General features: G+C 49.3%; 2 protein-coding genes across 3 annotated transcripts in view; one reads left to right on the plus strand and one right to left on the minus strand.

Annotated features, from left to right (window-relative positions):
- Positions 1 to 20720, minus strand: part of LOC119951768 (zinc finger protein 721-like) — a 290874-nt gene that overhangs the window by 106957 nt on the left and 163197 nt on the right. The window lies entirely within an intron of this gene.
- LOC119951826 (gastrula zinc finger protein XlCGF7.1-like) lies at positions 556 to 19783 on the plus strand. 2 transcript variants are annotated; one of them, XM_038775191.1, is made up of 2 exons: positions 556 to 587; positions 18517 to 19783. In XM_038775191.1, exon 2 carries the CDS (start codon positions 18841 to 18843, stop codon positions 19657 to 19659), a length of 819 nt encoding a protein of 272 aa, XP_038631119.1. In that variant the 5' UTR covers positions 556 to 587; positions 18517 to 18840; the 3' UTR covers positions 19660 to 19783. The 2 variants fall into 2 exon arrangements, with proteins under 2 accessions (XP_038631119.1, XP_038631118.1); XM_038775190.1 differs by lacking the exon at positions 556 to 587 and adding an exon at positions 6846 to 6945.

The raw sequence follows: 20720 nt of genomic DNA on the forward strand, positions 1-20720 counted from the left end.
GGTTTGGGACAGCAACAACAGCAGAATCACTCTTCGTTTCAAACAATAAATCTGTGTCCCCAATCTCTACCTCCTCCCTACTGGTTGTAACACTCCTTCATCCCACTATCCTCCTCCTGCTTTTCCCTCAATTCTCCTTCCCTGAAGCTGCTGACTCTCGGCTTCAGTTTCACTCTCACGTATTCCCTCCCCAATATGTCACCCAGATGTCTAAAACTTTACACCTTAAGTTAACAAACTGTTCTGCAAAGGGAGACGTCACAGTCAAATCCAGTGACTTTGTGTCAGGGTTGGGTCCCTCCCGTACCCCCACTTTTCATCCCATTCCCAGGAGTTTGGAGACTGGGTTCCAGATGAGTAATGGCGGCCCCGGATCCCACAATTCCCCGGACTGGAGAAACGGCTCTATCCGCCGCATGGGTAGGTGGCCCGTGACTGCGCATGTCCAAGGGAGAGGGGAAGCTGCGCATGTGCAGGGAGGAGTCAACAACCTAACCTTCCTTTTACTCCAGCCAATCAGCGCGCGGGCTTTGTATGAATGAAAATTGAGTTTCACAGACGGAAACGTCTTCCTGTCTCCAACATTTGTGAGTAAAACACGTTATTTTCTCCCCCTTTCCATTTTTTTTCTCATTCTGACCTTCAACTGGTGACTTGCAGCAACTGAAGGGAAAGGAAGTCAATCCAGGGAAGGTGCAGACTCTGCAAAGTTTGGAACCAGGTTCCGTCCCAGCCCTGGGTCACATTCCGTGTGGAGTTTGCACATTCTCCCGTGTCTGCGTGGGTCTCACCCCCATAAACCCAGAAAGATGTGCAGGATTGGTGAATTGGCCATGCTGGATTGCCCCATGATTGGAAAAAAAAATTAATCGGGCACTCTGAATTTAATTTAAAAAAAACATATATTGTATTGTAGCTACATTATATATTTCCAATCATCTCTTTCCTCTGAGGGTTGTTTGTCCCTAGATTTCTCTTCCACGGGGATCAGTGGAATTGAATATTTCAAGGATGAGTTCTACCAATTTCCGATTGATAAGGAAGTTGAGGGTTATGGGGACTATGCAGCAAAACTAAGAATTTTCTACCCCAGAAGAGTGTGAGCCTCAGTCATTAAGGATTTGCAAGATAGAAATTGATAGGTTTCTAGATATTAAAGATATCAATGGATGTGGGGCATAGTGTTGGAGAATGATACTTATGTAGATCGGCCAATGATATTGAATGAAAGCAAATTACTGCAGATGCTGGAATCAAATACGAAAGAGAAAATGCTGGAAAATCTCAGCAAGTCTGGCAGCATCTGCAGGGAGAGAAAAGAGCTAACGTTTTGAGTCTGATGACTCTTTGTCAAAGCTAACAGACAGAGAAAATGGGAAGTATTTATACTGTGGAGTGACAATGAAAATGAAATGAAATGAAAATCGCTTATTGTCACGAGTAGGCTTCAATGAAGTTATTGTGAGAAGTCCCTGGTCGCCACATTCCGGTGCCTGTCCGGGGAGGCTGGTACGGGAATCGAACCGTGCTGCTGGCCTGCTTGGTCTGCTTTAAAAGCCAGTGATTTAGCCCAGTGAGCTAAACCAGCCCCACATGAAATGATTCATATCCACAGAAACCCCGGGAAACTGGGTGCTAATGGCCACAGAAACCAAGGGGAAAGAGTGTAAATGGCAGTCCCCAAAGAGGACAAAAGATTCCAGGCTTGGGTCACTGTCTGTGCGGAGTTTGCAAATTCTCCCCTATCTGCGTGGGTTTCCACCAGGTTCTCTATTTCCTCCCACAGTCCAAAGATGTGCCTGTTAGGTGTTAGGAGGAAGGAGCAGTGCTCCGAAAGCTAGTGTTTGAAGCAAACATGTTGGACTTTAATCTGCTGTTGTAAGACTTCTTATTGTGCTCACCCCAGTCCAACGCCGGCATCTCCACATCATGTTAGGTGGATAGGCTACGCTAAAATGTCTTTAGTGTCCAAAAAATAAGGTTAGGTGGGGTTACTGGGATAGGGTGGAGGTGTGGGCTTAGGTAGGATGCTCTTTACAAAGGCCGGTGCAGACTCAATGGGCCAAGTGGCCTCCTTCTGCACTGTAAATTCGATGATTACCCCAGGCCCTGCCCATCTGGCCAGACTCTCCCCCTCGCCCTCCTTTTGTTACCATCAATCCCCTCACCCCTCCCAGAATCCCCCTCATCCACTTCCTGTTGCAAACACCTCACCCAGTATTGATCCCCTCCCCCATCATTCACACCTCCCAGGTCCATTGAAACCTGTTTGACCAGGTTCCAATGACCACAGCCCCTCCCCACCACACTCCCGTTCACCAGCCAACCTACGTTTCCTTGTGTGGCGACCCCTGCGAGAGCCTGCGTGGTACCCTAGCAGTACGCCTGCCAGCCTGACAGTGCTACCTGGGCACCCCAGAATTGCCATGCTGGCACCTGGGTGGCACTGCCATGGTGCCTACATGGCATTGCTAGGATGCCAAGCTCAAAACCTTCTCCTTCATGTGGTAGCTGTGGAAGCCGACTATAACCGCCCGTGGTGGCTCATTCACTCCAGACTTCGGCCTGAGTGACCGATGTGACCTGTCTAACCCGTAGCAGGTGGATCTTCTTCCTCCCCCACCAACTCAGCAAAAATCTTTGCAAAGTACTCAATCGGCCTCAGGCCCTCAACTCCTCAGGCAGGCCCACAATTTTCATATTTTCCCTCCTTGACCAGTTCTGCAGGTCCCCTACCTCAGCTCTGGGCCTTTTGTTGACCTCTGTCGCCCTCCACAGCTCCTCACCCATCGAGGTGAACTGGTTGCTGTGTTGTGACAGTGTCTCCTCCACCCCCTTCAACTTCTCTCCTTGCTCCCACACTTCAACCGACGTCTTCATCTCTGCAGCCTTTACCAGGGCAATCGCCTCCTCCACCCACTCTAAAGTGAAGCTGTCATCTCCCTCCAAAGCACCTCCAAACGCTTGGCAAACAGCCTTTCAAACTCCACTGTGGCAATAAGACCCTGTTTGTGCTAAAATGACTGATTGCAGGCATGATGGGAAGATTTTGGTCAACTTGAAATGAGACCTGTTACCTTTTGACCGGTGACCTATTTAGAGTCTGCGATGCACTGATGGAAAAGATTGTGAAATGCCGAGCAGAACCCGAGTTGACACCTTTAACCACAATGTCTGAAGAATGGATCTGTGGTTAGAAGAAAGATGTAATTTGACAGTTTGAAGTAGAGTAAATTTGACCTGTCTGGGACACGGGTCAGAAGGAGATTAAGAACCAAGCATCGAAGATACCGTTTCAGCAATGACCGAGGATCAACCGGGACAAATGGGTGATGGCTCAGAGAATAGAACAGACCTCCGAGAGGAATGTGGCCAATTCAGTTCAAAGGGGTAATATCTACTTATGTCTGAAGCTCTGACATCACCTCAGTCAGAGTTTCCCCGGTGAGGGGAGCGGCCCCACCCGGCGACCCAGCCCCTGCCATCTTCCTTCCTGCAGGACTCACAGCAGCACTCGCCGGCGGACCTTCACTCACCCCCTTCTTTCCAGCACCTTTCCTCTGGGACTTCGTCAGTCTCCTTATGAGGTCCCACAACAACTCATCTAAAAACTGTCCCAAAACCAGGCACAAAAGTCCAAAAATCCGAGACTCTCGCAGGAGCCACCTAACCTGTGACATCCACCTACATGTTGTCACCGGAAGTCCCCGGAATGAACAATATCAATATGAGACCAGCATCAACATATTAACGACAGGCCATTCATCTGCTCTGTCTGTGGACAGAGCTTCTCTCAGTCAGGCTGCCTGCTGGCACTGGGGAGAGGACATTGCAAAATGTTCCAGATTTGTTCACAGATTAACAGAGTAATCACTGTACTTGAATCAATGTTATTCACTTTTGGAATTGAGCGAATTATGGGTCAGATTAACTATATCACCCCCAGTATCAGATAGGTCTGTTTAATACAGAACAGGGTTAAACCCAGTGTCCAATATTAGAGGTCTCTGTGGCTGTTGGATGCCTGGTTTCATTGTACAGCTGACAAGCCCACAGCTTCAATGAAGTCGTCTACCCAGGGTCTGTTTCTAAACCCTCATCACAACATAGCTGTCTGACCATGATGACCATATATAGGTCAGACAGCTAACACAAAGCTCAACCAGAAACTATGGTTCTTCTTTCTACTGATTCCAGCTCCTACAAGGAGTGACGGCATCTCCAGCCCTCAGCTCTGTTGCTGGGCTGTCATTGACATGAGCAATAGAGAGACAGAAGTTGCCTGAGGCTTAATGGGAAGTTGAAACTTGTAGCTCTAAATCAACTGTGTAAGATTTCTGAAAAGATCAGTAACTTTAAAAGATAAATTCTAAACCCAGTGAACAAATTAAATAGTCATGAGGCAAAAACTTCAAGTTTTATGCCTTTTACTGCAAAAAACTAGAAGCAACAATGCCTAAACACTATTTTTATTAGGAATGTATCTCTTAAACTGTAAATAGACTTTGCACTTTTACTTTTGTTTTAATTTTAGAGTACCCAATTTATTTTTTCCAATGAAGGGGTAATTTAGCATTGCCAATTCACCTACCCTGCACATCTTTGGGTTGTGGGGGTGAAACCCACGCAAACACCGGGAGAATGTGCAAACTCCATACGGACAGTGACCCAGAGCTGGGATCGAACCTGGGACCTCGGCGCCGTGAGGCAGCAGTACTAACCAATGCGCCACCGTGTTGCCACTTTGCCCCTTTACTTTAATGTGGCAACGATACTAATGTTGGACTGGGGTGAGCACAGCCAGAAGTCTTACAACACCGGGTTAAAGTCCAACAGGTTTGTTTCGAATCACTAGCTTTCGGAGCACAGCTCCTTCCTCAGGTGAATGAAGAGGTGGTTTCCAGAAACATACACACAGACAAAGTCAATGATGCAAGACGATACTTTTGAATGCGAGTCTTTGCAGGTAATTAAGTCTTTACAGGTCCAGATGGAGTGACTGGAGAGAGGGATAATCACAGGTTAAAGAGGTGTGAATTGTCTCGATGCAGGGCAGTCGGTACAATTTTGCAAACCCGGGCCAGATTGGGGGGGGGGGGGGGGGGGGGAAGGGGGGTGGTGAATGTAATGCGACATGAATCCAAGGTCCCGGTCAAGGAGTACTCGTGTGCGGAACTTGGCAATAAGTTTCTGCTCGGCGATTCTGCATTGTCGCACGTCGTGAGGCTACTCCCACTTTTAATAATAATAATCTTTACTTTTGTTACAAGTCGGCTTACATTAACACCGCAATGGGGCAGCAAGGTGGCGCAGTGGTTAGCAGTGCTGCCTCATGGTGCCAAGGTACCAGGTTTGATCCTGGATCTGGGTCACTGTCCATGCGGAGTTTGCACATTCTCCCCGTGTTTCCATGGGTTTCGCCCCCACAACCCAAAGATGTGCAGCCTAGGTGGATTGGCCACGCTAAATTGACCCTCAATTGGAAAAAGTGAATTGGGTACTTTAAATTTTAAAAAACACGGCAATGAAGTTACTGTGAAACTCCCCAAGTCGCCACATTCTGGCGCCTGTTAGGGTACACAGAAGGAGAATTCAGAATGTTCAATTCACCGAACAGCACGTCTTTCAGGCATTCTAGAACGAGAGGTAATAGTCTTAGGATAAGGTGGGCAGCATGGTAGCACAGTGGTCAGCATAGTTGCTTTACATCTCCAGGGTCCCAGGTTCGATTCCGGCTTGGGTCACTTGCTGTGTGGAGTCTGCACGTTCTCCCCGTGTCTGCGTAAGTTTTGTACAGGTGCTCCGGTTTTTCCCCACAGTCCAAAGATGTGCAGGTTGGGGAATTAGCCATGATAAAAGGTGGATTGGCCATGATAAATTGCCCTTAGTGTCCAAAAAGGTTAGGCGGGCTACGGGGATGGGATGGAGGCGTGGGCTGGGGTGGGATTCTCTTTCCAAGGGCAGGTGCAGACTCGATGGGCTGACTGCCCTCCTTCTGCACTGTAAACTCGATTATTCCACCGGGTGCTTCGGTTTCCTCCCACAAGCCCCGAAAGACGTGGTGTTAGATAATTTGGACAGTCTGAATTCTCTGTGTGTGCCTGTACAGGCACCAAAAAGTGGAGCGCAGAGGCTTTTCACAGTAACTTCATTGCAGTGTTAATTTAAGCCTACTTGTGACAATAAAGGTTATTTGAAAAAAGAGGTAACAAATTCGAAAGAGTTGAGGAGAAACTGCTTCTTTTAAAGGGTTGTGAATCTGTGGAATTCACTACCCCAGAGTGCGGTGGAGCTGGGACAGTGAGTAAATTTAGGGAGGAATTAGACAGATTTTTAATGGGGTTGAAGGATTATACTCGATGGGCCAAATGGCCTAACTCTGCTCCTATATCTGATGACCTTCTGAAAGGGGGAGACATTGATTTGCTCCCAGATGTTGCCCAGAGGAGGAAGTTTTAGTCTGAAACTCATTGTCCAACCACCACATGGTGACATCACAAAGGAGCTCGTCCTCTAAATCAGCCAACAGGAATAAATCCGCTCAGCGATGACGTCATTGCCCAGCGCGGACACACAAGCCCCGCCCCCACCGATTGTTCCCCTTCCCCCACATATTCACGAGGCAAGGTTTCCAGGCAACCGGCTGACAGTTCCGGCCGTCGGTGGTCGACCCCTCCCCTGATCCAGGACTGCGCATGTATAAGAGAAGGGAAAGCTGCGCATGTGCGGGGGAACTCACTTCCGCTGACCTTACTGCTGAGGTGTTGACCAATAGGAAGATTGGAGAACAGGAAGAACTCTGCTCCACCGCCAATCAGTGCTCCCCCATTGTCTCAATGCGGAAACTGGACATGGAGGTTTGTGCCGAGCAAAGCTGTTGTTCCGCCAACCCTGAGTGAGCTTGAGCTGCACACAGACTGAACCGTCCTCCTGTCTCCAACACCTGTGAGTAAAACACTTTGTTTTCTCCCTCTTTCCATTTCTTTTCTCATTCTCACCTTCAATTGGTCACTTGCAGCAACTGAAGGGAAAGGAAGTGAATCCAGGGAGGGTGCAGACTCTGGAAAGCTTGGCCCAGGTCTCTCTCTCTCTTTCTCTTTCAAAGACACTGACATCCTTTGCTCCCTCAGCTTGACACATATATTTGTCTGGCTAAAAGGATGGTCTCTTTCCTTTTTTTTTTTTTTAAATAATTTTTATTGAATTTTTCAAAATACAAACATTTTAACCCCCCCTACATTTACATTTAAATTATAACAAAACAAAGTCAAACCCCCCTACTTAACAAGAAAAAGAAAAAAAAAAAAAAAATCCCCCCCCCCCCCTACCCGCGCGTCCCCCCCCCCCCCCCCCCCCCCCCCGCCGGCGAACCGACAGTCAGACCAACTTATCATTTCTAGCAGCGTCCTCGGGCAGGCCTTGCCCGTGCCACCGCCGCTACCGTACTTCCTTCGTCGTTGTCCCCCCTCCCCCCCCCCCCCCTCCCCCCCCTCCCGCCCTCCCCTCCCCTCCCGGGTTGCTGCTGTCATGGCCTCAGTTTCTATCTCTGATCCAAGAGGTCTAGGAAGGGTTGCCATCGCCTGGAAAACCCCTGCACCGACCCTCTCAGGGCGAATTTGATCCTTTCCAATTGGATGAAGTTTGCCATGTCGTTTAACCAGGTGTTAACACTCGGAGGCCTTTCGTCCCTCCACTGAATCAGGATCCTCCTCCGAGCCACCAAGGACGCAAAGGCTAATATTCCAGCCTCCCTCGCCTCCTGTACCCCCGGTTCCACCCCAACCCCGAAGATCGCAAGTCCCCATCCTGGCTTGACCCTGGACCCCACCACTCTCGACACCGTCCCTGCCACCCCCCTTCCAGAACTCCTCCAGTGCCGGACATGCCCAAAACATATGTGCATGATTCGCAGGGCTTCCCGAACATCTAATACACCTGTCTTCACCCCCGAAAAACCGACTCATCCTTGTCCCCGTCATGTGGGCTCTATGCAGTACCTTAAATTGAATGAGACTTAGTCTCGCACATGACGACGACGAGTTGACCCTCTCCAGGGCGTCTGCCCATGTCCCGTCCTCTATCTGTTCCCCCAGCTCTAACTCCCACTTATCTTTCAGCTCCTCTACTGGTACCTCCTCCACCTCCTGCATAATCTTATAGATGTCCGAGATCTTCCCCTCCCCGACCCAGACCCCTGATAGCACCCTATCACTCACCCCCCTGTCGGGGAGCGCGGGGAACCCCGCTACCTGTCGTCTGGCAAATGCCTTCACTTGGAGGTACCTGAACGTGTTCCCCGGGGGGAGCCCAAATTTCTCCTCCAGCTCTCCCAGGCTCGCAAACCTCCCCTCTATAAACAAGTCCCTCAGTTGTCTAATACCCGCCCTCTGCCAGCTCTGGAATCCCCCTCCTGTGTTTCCCGGCGCAAATCTGTGGTTCCCTCTTAGTGGTGCCCCTATCAGACCTCCCACTTCCCCCCTGTGTCGCCTCCACTGCCCCCAGATCTTGAGGGTGGCCGCCACCACCGGGCTCGTGGTATACCTCGTGGGAGGGAGCGGCCATGGTGCCGTTACCAGTGCCCCTAAGCTTATGTTGCCGCAGGACGCCCTCTCCATGCGCTTCCAGGCTGCCCCCTCCCCTTCCATCATCCACTTTCGTACCATCGATGTATTTGCCGCCCAGTAATATCCTGAAAGGTTGGGTAACGCCAGCCCTCCACTATCCCTACTCCGCTCCAAAAAGACCCTTCTAACTCTCGGGGTGCCATGTGCCCACACATACCCCATGATACTACTCGTTACCTTCTTGAAAAAGGCCCTGGGGAGGAAGATGGGCAGACACTGGAACAAAAACAAGAACCTCGGGAGGACCGTCATTTTAACTGACTGCACCCTCCCTGCCAGCGACAGCGGCACCATGTCCCACCTCTTAAACTCCTCCTCCATCTGCTCCACCAGTCTGGAAAAGTTCAACTTGTGTAGGGTCCCCCAGTTCTTTGCCACCTGCACCCCCAAATACCTAAAACTTTTAACTGCTCTTTTGAAGGGGAGCCTCCCAATTCCCTCCCCTTGGTCTCCCGGGTGTATTACAAAGACCTCACTTTTCCCCAGATTTAATTTATATCCCGAAAAGTCCCCGAACTCCGCTAGTATCCCCATTACCTCCGGCATTCCCCCCTCCGGGTCTGCCACATACAACAACAAATCATCCGCATAGAGCGAGACCCGATGTTCCTCCCCTCCCCTTGTCAGTCCTCTCCACCCCCCTGAACCCCTCAGTGCCATCGCCAACGGCTCAATCGCTAATGCAAAGAGTAAGGGAGATAGGGGACATCCCTGCCTAGTACCTCGATGGAGCCCAAAATATTCTGACCTCCTCCCGTTTGTTACCACACTTGCCATCGGAGCTGAATAGAGCAGTTTTACCCACTTGATAAATCCCTCCCCAAACCCAAACCTTTCCAACGTCTCCCACAAGTATTCCCACTCCACCCTGTCAAATGCCTTCTCCGCGTCCAGCGCTACCACTATCTCCGCCTCCCCTTCCACTGCTGGCATCATAATCACATTTAACAATCTCCGGACATTTGTGTTAAGTTGGCGTCCCTTCACGAACCCCGTCTGGTCTTCATGGACTACCCCTGGCACACAGTCCTCTATCCTGGTTGCCAGGACCTTTGCTAACAGCTTGGCATCTACATTTAAGAGGGAGATAGGCCTGTAGGACCCGCACTGGACCGGGTCCTTGTCCCGCTTCAAAATCAAGGAGATCAGGGCCTGCGACATTGTTGGAGGCAGAACCCCCCCCTCGCGCGCCTCATTGAAGGCTCGCACCAGCACTGGACCCACCAAGTCCACAAATTTCCTGTAAAACTCCACCGGGAACCCATCCGGCCCCGGCGCCTTCCCCGCCTGCATCTGGCCTATCCCTTTAATTAGCTCCTGCAGCTCTATCGGCGCCCCCAACCCTTCCACCAGCTCCTCCTGTACCTTTGGGAACCCCAATTTGTCGAGAAAGTTCTTCATTCCCCCTCTCCTCTTCGGCGGTTCAGACCTATACAATTCCCTATAGAAGTCCCTAAAGACCCTATTCACCTCTTGCCCCTTCTGCACTACATCCCCACCCCTCTCTCTCACTCCCCCAATCTCTCTGGCTGCATCTCGCTTACGAAGCTGGTGTGCCAGCATCCTGCTCGCCTTTTCCCCGTACTCATACGCCGCACCCTGCGCCCTTCTCCACTGCATTTCCGCCTTCCTAGTGGTCAGTAGGTCGAACCTGGCCTGCAAGCTACGCCGCTCCCTTAATAGCCCCTCCTCTGGCGCCGCCGCATATTTCCTATCTACTTCTAGGAGCTCCCCCACCAGCCTCTCCCTTTCCTGCCTCTCCTTCCTCTCTCTGTGTGCCCTTATGGAGATCAGCTCTCCTCTAATCACTGCTTTCAAGGCCTCCCAGACCGTCCCCACCTGCACCTCACCTGTGTCATTCGTACCCAGATAGTTCTCAATGCCCGTTCTCACCCTTCTGCACACCTCTTCGTCCGCCAACAGCCCTACATCCAGGCGCCACAACGGGCGTTGGTCCCGCGCCTCCCCCATGTCCACGTCCACCCAATGTGGTGCATGGTCCGATATCGCAATGGCCGAGTACTCCGTGTCCTGCACTCTCGGTATCAGCCCCCTGTTCAATACGAAAAAATCGATCCTAGAGTACACTCTGTGGACGTGGGAGAAAAAAGAATACTCCCTCGCCCTAGGCCTACCAAATCTCCATGGGTCTACCCCTCCCATCTGCTCCATGAACCCCCTTAACACCTCTGCCGCTGCCGGCCTCCTATTCGTCCTGGAACTCGATCTATCCAGCCCAGGGTCTAACACCGTATTAAAGTCCCCTCCCATGATCAGGCCCCCTGCCTCCAGTCCCGGGATGAGGCCCAGCAGGCGCCTCATAAAACCCGCGTCGTCCCAGTTCGGGGCATACACATTTACCAGTACCACACTCTCTCCCTGCAGCCTACCCCTCACCATCACGTACCTGCCCTCCTTGTCTGCCACCACCTCTGCCGCCACAAACGACACTCTCTTTCCCACCAAAATCGCCACCCCCCCGGTTCTTGATATCCAAGCCTGAGTGGAACACCTGTCCCACCCACCCCCTTCTCAGGCGGACCTGATCTGCTACCCTCAAATGAGTCTCCTGCAGCATTGCTACATCAGCCTTCAGTCCCTTCAGGTGTGAGAAGACCCTTGATCTTTTGACCGGCCCATTCAGCCCCCTTACGTTCCACGTGATCAATCGGGTCGCAGAGCGACCCGTCCCTACTCCCTGTCGATTAGCCATGTCTTGTCCCTTGCTCGCCCCGGGTCATCCCTTCTTTTCTGACCCGCTTCCCATAGCGATGGCCCCCCCCCCCCACCCCCCCCGGCTCTCCCCTTCTCGTCCCTGGTCTTTCTAGCAGCAACCCGGTGTCCCCCCCCAGTCCCCCCCCCCTTCCCCCCCCCCCCCCCCCCCCCTGGCTAGGACCCCTCCTAGCCGCGATGTACCCCACATCGTACTCCCGAGAGTCAGCTGGTCTCCGCTGACCCGGCTGCTCCTGCCACATTCCGACTCCTCCCGGTTCACCCCATCTGCGCCCGTGAAAGATCCCCTTAAAACCCCCGAGAAAGACCCGCATAATCAACCCGCTCCCCCCCGTCCCGTCTCCCCAACTTAACGATATAAATACAAATACCCAATGGCAACTAAATACATAAATACTTAACTACATACTTAAATAACAAAATAATTAACTAACTATCAACTAACAGTGTGCCCAACCATCACCCTCCATCAAACAGTATAAATAACCGCAGATAACCATAACCCGAAAAGAAAAAAAAGAACAAAAAACCCCCCCAAGCACCCAAAGAAAAAGGGTAAGAGGGGTAAATAACTAAGGGAAATTGGAAACGGGAAAAAACACCCCATAAGAAGCCAACGACCCACAATAGAGATTTCAACAGTACAAATATACAGAAACACCCAACAACTCGAAACCTTCAAAATATTCAGAAAAGTCAACCGTTCGAGAAAAAACACCCCAAACACTCCACGAAACTGTTACCCAGTTCCGACCTGGCCTGAAAAAGAAAAGGGCCACTTGCACAATCAAGAGTCCCCCGGCGGCTACGACCGCCGGTGCTCCCAGGTTTTAGTTCGTGTCCAACTTTTCCTCTTGTACAAAGGTCCAGGCCTCCTCTGGGGACTCGAAATAATGATGTTGGTCCTTGTAGGTGACCCACAAGCGCGCCGGTTGCAACATTCCAAATTTGATCTTTTTCGCGTGTAGCACCGCCTTTGTCCGGTTGTACCGGGCCCGCCGCTTTGCCACCTCCGCACTCCAGTCCTGGTACACCCTTACCGTCGAGTTCTGCCACTTGCTGCTTTTCTCCCTTTTAGCCCACCTCAGGACTTTCTCTCGATCACTTAGCCGCTGGAACCGCACCAGCACCGCCCTCGGGGGCTCGTTTGCCCTAGGCCTCCTGGCCATGACCCGGTATGCCTCTTCCAATTCCAGGGGCGCCGGACCGGCCCCTTCCCCCATCAGGGAGCTCAACATCTCCGCCACATATCCCGGGAGATCCGACCCCTCCAGGCCTTCTTCCAGGCCCAGGATCCTCAAATTTTTCCTCCTCATCCGAGTGTCCAGCTCCTCGAAGCGGCTCTGCCACTTCATGTGGAGTGCCTCGTGCACCTCCACCTTTGCCCCGATGACTGTGGCCTCCTCCTCCCTCGCGGCCATCTCCTGCTGCAGATCTTTAATCGACGCCTCTTGGATCGCCTGGGCTCCCACCAACCTGGTGGCCGTCGCGTTCATGGACTCTAAGAGTTCCACTTTCATCTCCGTGAAAAAACGGAGGAGAGCGGCCTGCTGCTCCTCCGCCCATTTCTTCCACTCCTCCGGTGCACCGCCGGCCGCCATTTTGATTTTCTTCCCCCGCTTTTTTTGGGGAGCTGCTGCCGTTTTTCTTGCCGCTCCACTCCGGGTACCGACCATAAAATCGGTCTAGTTCTCCTCAGGGGACCTTCCCCCACCGGGATTCGTTTTTTCAGCGCCGTTGGGGCCCTCCAATTGGCCCAAAAACACCTTTGTTGCAGGAGCTTCCAAATGTGCGGCTTAGCTAGTCATAGCCGCAACCGGAAGTCGATGGTCTCTTTCCTAATGTTCACATTTAAAGGGCTGGTTTCCCCAGGAGATGGCTGACATTAAAGGGAACAATATACAGGACAAATCAAACCCAACCAATTGGATTGGATTGGATTTGTTTATTGTCACGTGTACCGAGGTACAGTGAAAAGTATTTTTCTGCAAGCAGCTCAACAGATCATTCAGTACATGGAAAAAAGGGAATTAAACAAAATTCAAGAAAATACATGAGAATACATAATAGATACATAATGAGAATACAATTACTTCCCTGTTGGAATACTCTCCACCATCAGCAAAGTAATGGATGGAGTCATTAACTGCGCTATCAAGTGATACTCAGCAAAACCTGCTCACGGACGCTCAGTTTGGGTTCAACCTTACAGCCTTGGTTCAAACTAATTCAGCAGGGGGATGGGAACCTAAATTGTAGTCCCAGTGTACAGGATGTTGAGAGTAGTGAGGTCAGGGATAGGGTTAAAAGTTCGAAAGAGGCCACCGGCAAGCAAGACGCTGGTTTGAAGCGTGTCTACTTCAATGCCAGGAGCATCCGGAGTAAGGTGGGTGAGCTTGCAGCATGGGTTGGTACCTGGGATCTCGATGTTGTGGCGATTTCAGAGACATGGGTAGAGCAGGGACAGGAATGGTTGTTGCAGGTTCCAGGATTTAGATGTTTCTGTAAGAACAGAGAAGATGGTAAAAGAGGGGGGGGGGGGGGGGGGGGGGGTGTGGCATTGTTAATCAAGGAAAGTATTACGATGGTAGAAAGGACGTTTGAGGACTCGTCTACTAAGGTAGTATGGGCCGAGGTTAGGAACAGGAGAGGAGAGGTCACCCTGTTGGGAGTTGTCTATAGACCTCCGAATAGTTCCAGAGATGTAGAGGAAAGGATTGCAAAGATGATTCTCGACAGGAGCGAGAATAACAGGGTAGTTGTTATGGGGGACTTTAACTTTCCAAATATTGACTGGAAATGCTGTAGTTCGAGTACTATAGATGGGTCAGTTTTTGTGCAGTGTGTGCAGGAGGGTTTTCTGACACAGTATGTAGACAGGCCAACAAGGGTCAAGGCCACATTGGATTTGGTACTGGGTAATGAACCCGGCCAGGTGTTAGATTTAGATGTAGGTGAGCACTTTGGTGATAGTGATCACAATTCGGTTATGTTTACTTTAGCAATGGGCAGGGATAGGTATATACTGATAGGCAAGAATTATAGCTGGAGGAAAGGCAATTATGATGCTATTCGGCAAGATTTAGGATGTATAGGATGGGGAAGGAAACTGCAGGGGATGGGTACAATCGAAATGTGGAGCTTTTTCAAGGAACAGCTACTGCGTGTCCTTGATAAGTATGTATCTGTCAGGCAGGGAGGAAGTTGTCGAGCAAGGGAACCGTGATTTACTAAGGAAGTTGAAGCACTTGTCAAGAGGAAGAAGGAGGCTCATGTTAGGATGAGACATGAAGGCTCAGTTAGGGCACTTGAGAGTTACAAGTTAGCCAGTAAGGACCTAAAGGGAGAGTTAAGAAGAGCGAGGAGAGGACACGAAAATTTGTTGGCGGATAGGATCAAGGAAAACCCTAAAACTTTCTATAGGTATATCAGGAACAAAAGAATGACTAGAGTAAGATTAGGGCCAATCAAGGATAGTAGTGGGAAGTTGTGTGTGGAATCAGAGGAGATAGGGGAAGCGTTAAATGGATATTTTTCATCAGTGTTTACACTGGAGAAAGACAATGTTGTCGAGGAGAATACTCGGGTTCAGTCGACCAGGCTAGATGGAATTGAGGTTCACAAGGAGGAGGTGTTAGCAATTTTAGAAAATGTCAAAATAGATAAGTCCCCTGGGCCAGATGGGATTTATCCTAGGATTCTCTGGGAAGCCAGGGAGGAGACTGCAGAGCTTTTGTCCTTGATCTTTATGTCGTCTTTGTCGACAGGAATAGTGCCGGAAGACTGGAGGATAGCAAATGTTGTCCCCTTGTTCAAGAAGGGGAGTAGAGACAACCCTAGTAATTATAGACCTGTGAGCCTTACTTCGGTTGTGGGTAAAATGTTGGAAAAGGTTATAAGAGATAGGGTTTATAATCATCTTGAAAAGAACAAGTTGATTAGCGATAGTCAATACGGTTTTGTGAAGGGTAGGTCATGCCTCACAAACCTTATTGAGTTTTTTGAGAAGGTGACCAAACAGGTGGATGAGGGTAAAGCGGTTGATGTGGTGTATATGGATTTCAGTAAGGCGTTTGATAAGGTTCCCCACGGTAGGCTATTGCAGAAAATAAGGAAGTATGGGATTGAAGGTGATTTAGCGGTTTGGATCAGGAATTGGCTAGCTGAAAGAAGACAGAGGGTGGTGGTTGATGGCAAATGTTCATCCTGGAGTTCAGTTACTAGTGGTGTACCGCAAGGATCTGTTTTGGGGCCACTGCTGTTTGTCATTTTTATAAATGACCTGGAAGAGGGTGTAGAAGGATGGGTTAGTAAATTTGCAGATGACACAAAGGAGTTGTGGGTAGTGCTGAAGGATGTTATAGGATACAGAGGGACATAGATAAGCTGCAGAGCTGGGCTGAGAGGTGGCAGATGGAGTTTAATGCGGAAAAGTGTGAGGTGGTTCACTTTGGAAGGAGTAACAGGAATGCAGAGTACTGGGCTAATGGCAAGATTCTTGGTAGTGTAGATGAACAGAGAGATCTCGGCATCCAGGTACATAAATCCCTGAAAGTTTCCACCCAGGTTAATAGGGTGGTTAAGAAGGCAGATGGTGTGCTAGCCTTTATCAGTAAGGGGATTGAGTTTCGGAGCCACAAGGTCATGCTGCAGATGTACATAACTCTGGTGCGGCCGCTCCTGGAGTACTGCGTGCAGTTCTGGTCACCACAATATAGGAAGGATGTGGAAGCTTTGGAAATGGTTCAGAGGAGATTTACTAGGATGTTGCCTGGTATGGAGGGAAGGTCTTACGAGGAAAGGCTCAGGGACTTGAGGTTGTTTTCGTTAGAGAGCAGAAGGCTGAGAAGTGACTTAATAGGGACATATAAGATAGTCAGAGGGTTAGATAGGGTGGACAGTGAGAGTCTCTTTCCTCGGATGGTGATGACCAACACGAGGGGACATAGCTTTAAATTGAGGGGTGGTAGATATAGGACAGATCTCAGAGGCAGTTTCTTTACTCATAGAGTAGTAGGGGTGTGGAACGCCCTGCCTGCAACAGTAGTAGACTTGCCAACTTTAAGGGCATTTAAGTGGTCACTGGATAGACATATGTATGAAAATGGAATAGTGTAGGTCAGATAGGCTTCAGATGGTTTCACAGGTCGGCGCAACATCGAGGGCCGAAGGGCCCGTACTGCGCTGTAATGTTCTATGGAGAAAAGAGCTGAATGCCAGAGGTGAGGTGAGAGTGACTGCCCTTGGTATCAAGGCAGCATTTGACCGAGTATGGAATCAAGGATCCCCAGCTAAACTGGAGTCAATGGGAATCAGGGAAAACTCCCCGCTGGTTGGAGTCATCCCTGCACAAAGGAAGATGGTTGTGGTGGTTGGTGGTCAATCATCTCAGCTCCAGGAGTTCCTCAGGGCACACTCCTGGGCCCAATCATCTTTAACTGCTTCATCAATTACCTCCCTCTCATCTCAAGGCTATAAGTGGGGATGTTTGTGGATGACTGCACAATGTTCAGCATCATTTGTGACTCCTCAGATAATTAAGTAGTCCATGTCGAAATGCAGCATGTCCAGCACAGTATCCAGATGTTGGCTGATAAGTGGCAAGTTACATTTGTGCTACACAAGTGCCAGGCAATGACCAACTCCTACAAAGGAAGATCTAACCACCGCCCCTTGACATTCAGTGGCATTAGCATCGCTGAATCCTCCACAACCAACATCCTGAGGGTTACCATTGATCAGAAACTGAACTGGACTAGCCATATTAATACGGTGACCACCAGGGCAGGTCAAAGACTACAGCGAGTAACGGACCTCCTGACCCCCCAAACCTGTCCACTATATACAAGGCACAAGTCAGGCGTGTAATAGAATAATCACCACTTGCCTGGCCAAGTGCAGCTCCAACAACACTCAAGATGCTGCTCTACGCCATCCAGAACAAAACAGCCAGCTTGACTGCTCCCCATTCCACGAATATTCAAACACTCCACCACCAATGAACAGTGGCAGCTGTGTGTATCATCTACAAGATGCACTGCAGTAAGTCACCAAGGTTCCTCCGACAGCACCTTCCAAACCCACAACTATCTAGAAGGACAAGAGCAGCAGATACCTGGGAACCCCACTACCTGGAGGTTCACCTCCAAGTCACTCACCAGATGGACTTGGAAATATATCGCCCTTCCTTCATTGTTGCTGGGGCGACATACTGGAACTCCTTCCCTGACAGCACAGGGGATGTACCTACAACTCAAGGACTGCAGCGGTTCAAGAAGGCAACTCATCACGACTTTCTGAAGGGTAACTGGGGATGGGCAATAAATGCTGGCTGAACAAGCGACTCTCTCATCCCCTAAATGAATTTTTAAAAATGTTATATTGGACAGAGATATATCTAGTGTTATATGGTATGTATTAGATGTATTTTATGACAGAACCACTAGTTTTGTAATATACTACTCTACCTACATTATATATTTCCAGTCATACAGTCATTGCTGACAGAATCCATTTGGGAACTCAAGTCAATGCTGACTCTCTGTATAGTAATCCAGTCAGTCCCATTCCCCCTCGATATCCCTGTTCCCCATAAAGTTTATTTTCTTCATATTATATTTTGAATTATTGATCATCTGGACTTCCACAACCCTTGTGGGCAGTGAGTTCCCTGTCATGTCCACTCCATGACTAAATAAAATTCTTCCTCAGAATTTCCCCATCTCTAATCAGTAAATGTCCTTATATGGAGATTCCCTCCTCTTGTACAGGTTTTAGTGAGTTTAGATTTGTTGATCAGCACCTTCAGGAAAATTGGGAGGGAAAGTAAGTGAATACAGTCTGTATATTACACACATTTTTCATCCAGTAATATAGACATATATCTTTCTGGAATCCTGCATGAAGATTTTCAGGTCTCTGTGTCCAGGACAGGAAGCAGTAAGTTTGGATCTATCAATCAGCCTGAATCAGCACCTTCAAGAGAATTGGGAGGGTGAATATTAGATACAGCAGAGTGAGAATGGAGGGCGAGTGTGTGGGATGGAGATTTAAGCATTTCGGGGAAAGAGAGAGAGGAAATAATGTTCGATAGAAACTAGAATTGTCTGTTCTGAATTTCTATCCTATACTGACAACAGATTTTAAAATCTGTTTGCAGAAAGTTCGAACGAGAGGAATTTGAGGCTGATATCTCAAACTAAATATCACGTCAAGAACTGACTGAGTCACTCAATTCTTGGGAACCAAAGATCATCGGCCTTGGAATCTAGAAGGAGAAATGTTTGACTATTCTGTCTGCTTCAAGAGATTTTAAACATCAGTGTGTCTGGAAAAGCACTGAGACACACACACCCGTGTGAGACTGTTCCAGAGCACTGACTGTGGAAAGAGCTTTAACCAGTTACACAGCCTGAAAAAACATCACACCATTCACAGCGGGGAGAGACTGTACACGTGTTCTGTATGTGGACAATCGTCCAACATGGTGAGATGCAAGATCACCCGGACCATGGAGAAACCATGGAAATGTGAGGATTGTGGGAAGGGTTTCACATACCCGCACGAGCTGGAAAGGCATCAACCCAGTCACACTGGAGAGAGGCCGTTCACCTGCTCTCAGTGTGAAAAGGGATTCACTGACATTGGCGGCCTGCGGAGACACGACCGAGTTCACACTGGGGAGAAGCCATTTACCTGTTCTGACTGTGGAAAGGAATTCACTCGGTTATCCATCCTGCAGAGACACCAGCTAGTTCACACTGGGGAGAGGCCATTCATCTGCACTGTGTGTGATAAAGGATTCACTCAGTTATCCACCCTGAAGAGACACCAGAGATCTCACACTAGGGAGAGGCCGTTCATCTGCACAGTGTGTGGGAAGGGATTCACTCAGTTACCCAACCTGCAGAGACACCAGACAGTTCACACCAGGGAGAGGCCATTCATCTGCACTGTGTGTGATAAAGGATTTACTCAGTTATTTACCCTGAAGAGACACCAGAGCGCTCACACCGGGGAGAGGCCATTCATCTGCACTGTGTGTGATAAGGGATTCACTCAGTTATCCAACCTGCAGACACACCAGCGACTTCACACTGGGGAGAAGCCATTCATCTGCACTGTGTGTGATAAGGGATTTGCTCAATTATCCGGCCTGCGTAGCCACAATGTCAATCACACCAATGAGAGACCCTTTAAATGCTCTGACTGCAGGAGGGGTTTCAAAAGCTCACAGTTACTAATGTCCCACCAGCGCGTTCACTCTGAGGAGAGACCGTTCATCTGCTCTCACTGCACATAGAGCTTTAGAACCTCCTGTTCTGGAAAATACAGAATGTGTCATTTGAAACATAGAACTAAGCCAATATCTGGTCTGGGAGAGTGCAGGGAAAGATCCCACAAGAGGTTGGTGGCAGCTGAAAAGAGCAGAAACTGTGGCCAGCTCTTCTGTCAAAAATGCAGTCAATTTCAGTCTGTCAGAATTGTTAATACAACCTGCAGCAGGAGAAAGGGAAAAAGAAAAAAACAGAGTTTGCATAAATTTCTTTGTGTTGTTGGAAAGTTGTAATGGACTGCCCCTTTAAGCCCCGTAGTCCTTTCCCTATCGGAGGTCCCGATCTCCCGCCAAAAATAACAGCGCGGGCTTTCCTCGCTCCTCCCCCCACGTGCGAGGCAGCAGACATCGGGAGAAAAGCAGAACGCGAGGGAGCAGCAGCTGGAGAGGTCAGAACGGAGCTCAGAGGAAGGAGGACAGAAAACAGAGAACCAGCATCAGGAGAGAAGAGGAGGAGAGAGAGAGAGAGAGAGAGAGAACTCGGTTATGGGAAAGGCAAAGCAAACAGCTGATTGTAAACGGCAATAGATTTAAAGAAGGCTAGGATTTAAAGGTAAAATGTTAAGTTTGGGTCTGAAGGTCCCCAACCAACCAGACAACATCCAAAATCACTAATCTGTTTACCTTTCTGTAAATAAAGTGTTTAGAACTTATTAAAAAAAAGTATGATAATAATAAAATAATTTAACCTGAAAAAGTGGTTATTAGCTTACTTCACTTCCTTAAAAACGCAGGACCCAGGACATCAATGCTATTAAGGGGTAAGTAGGTAAATTTCTTCGGTGAAGGTATGGGTTATACCGGGGGATAACTTGAAAGGAGAGTTTGACCTGAATCGCACCCACAGAAGCCTGTATCGGAGTCAGGGAGTGAGAATCCCTGTTCACCATTTTAGAATATTGGCCCTTTTTTGGTATAGGGGGAATTCTAAGACAGAGTGGTGGATTTACAAAAACATGGCACCCAGCGTGGAGGCCTAGAATATTAGAAGTTTCTAGGTAAATAGGGGCTAGAATATTAGAAGTTTC

Source organism: Scyliorhinus canicula, chromosome 17 (assembly GCF_902713615.1).
Source record: "Scyliorhinus canicula chromosome 17, sScyCan1.1, whole genome shotgun sequence".
In the NCBI taxonomy this organism is placed as follows: domain Eukaryota; kingdom Metazoa; phylum Chordata; class Chondrichthyes; order Carcharhiniformes; family Scyliorhinidae; genus Scyliorhinus; species Scyliorhinus canicula.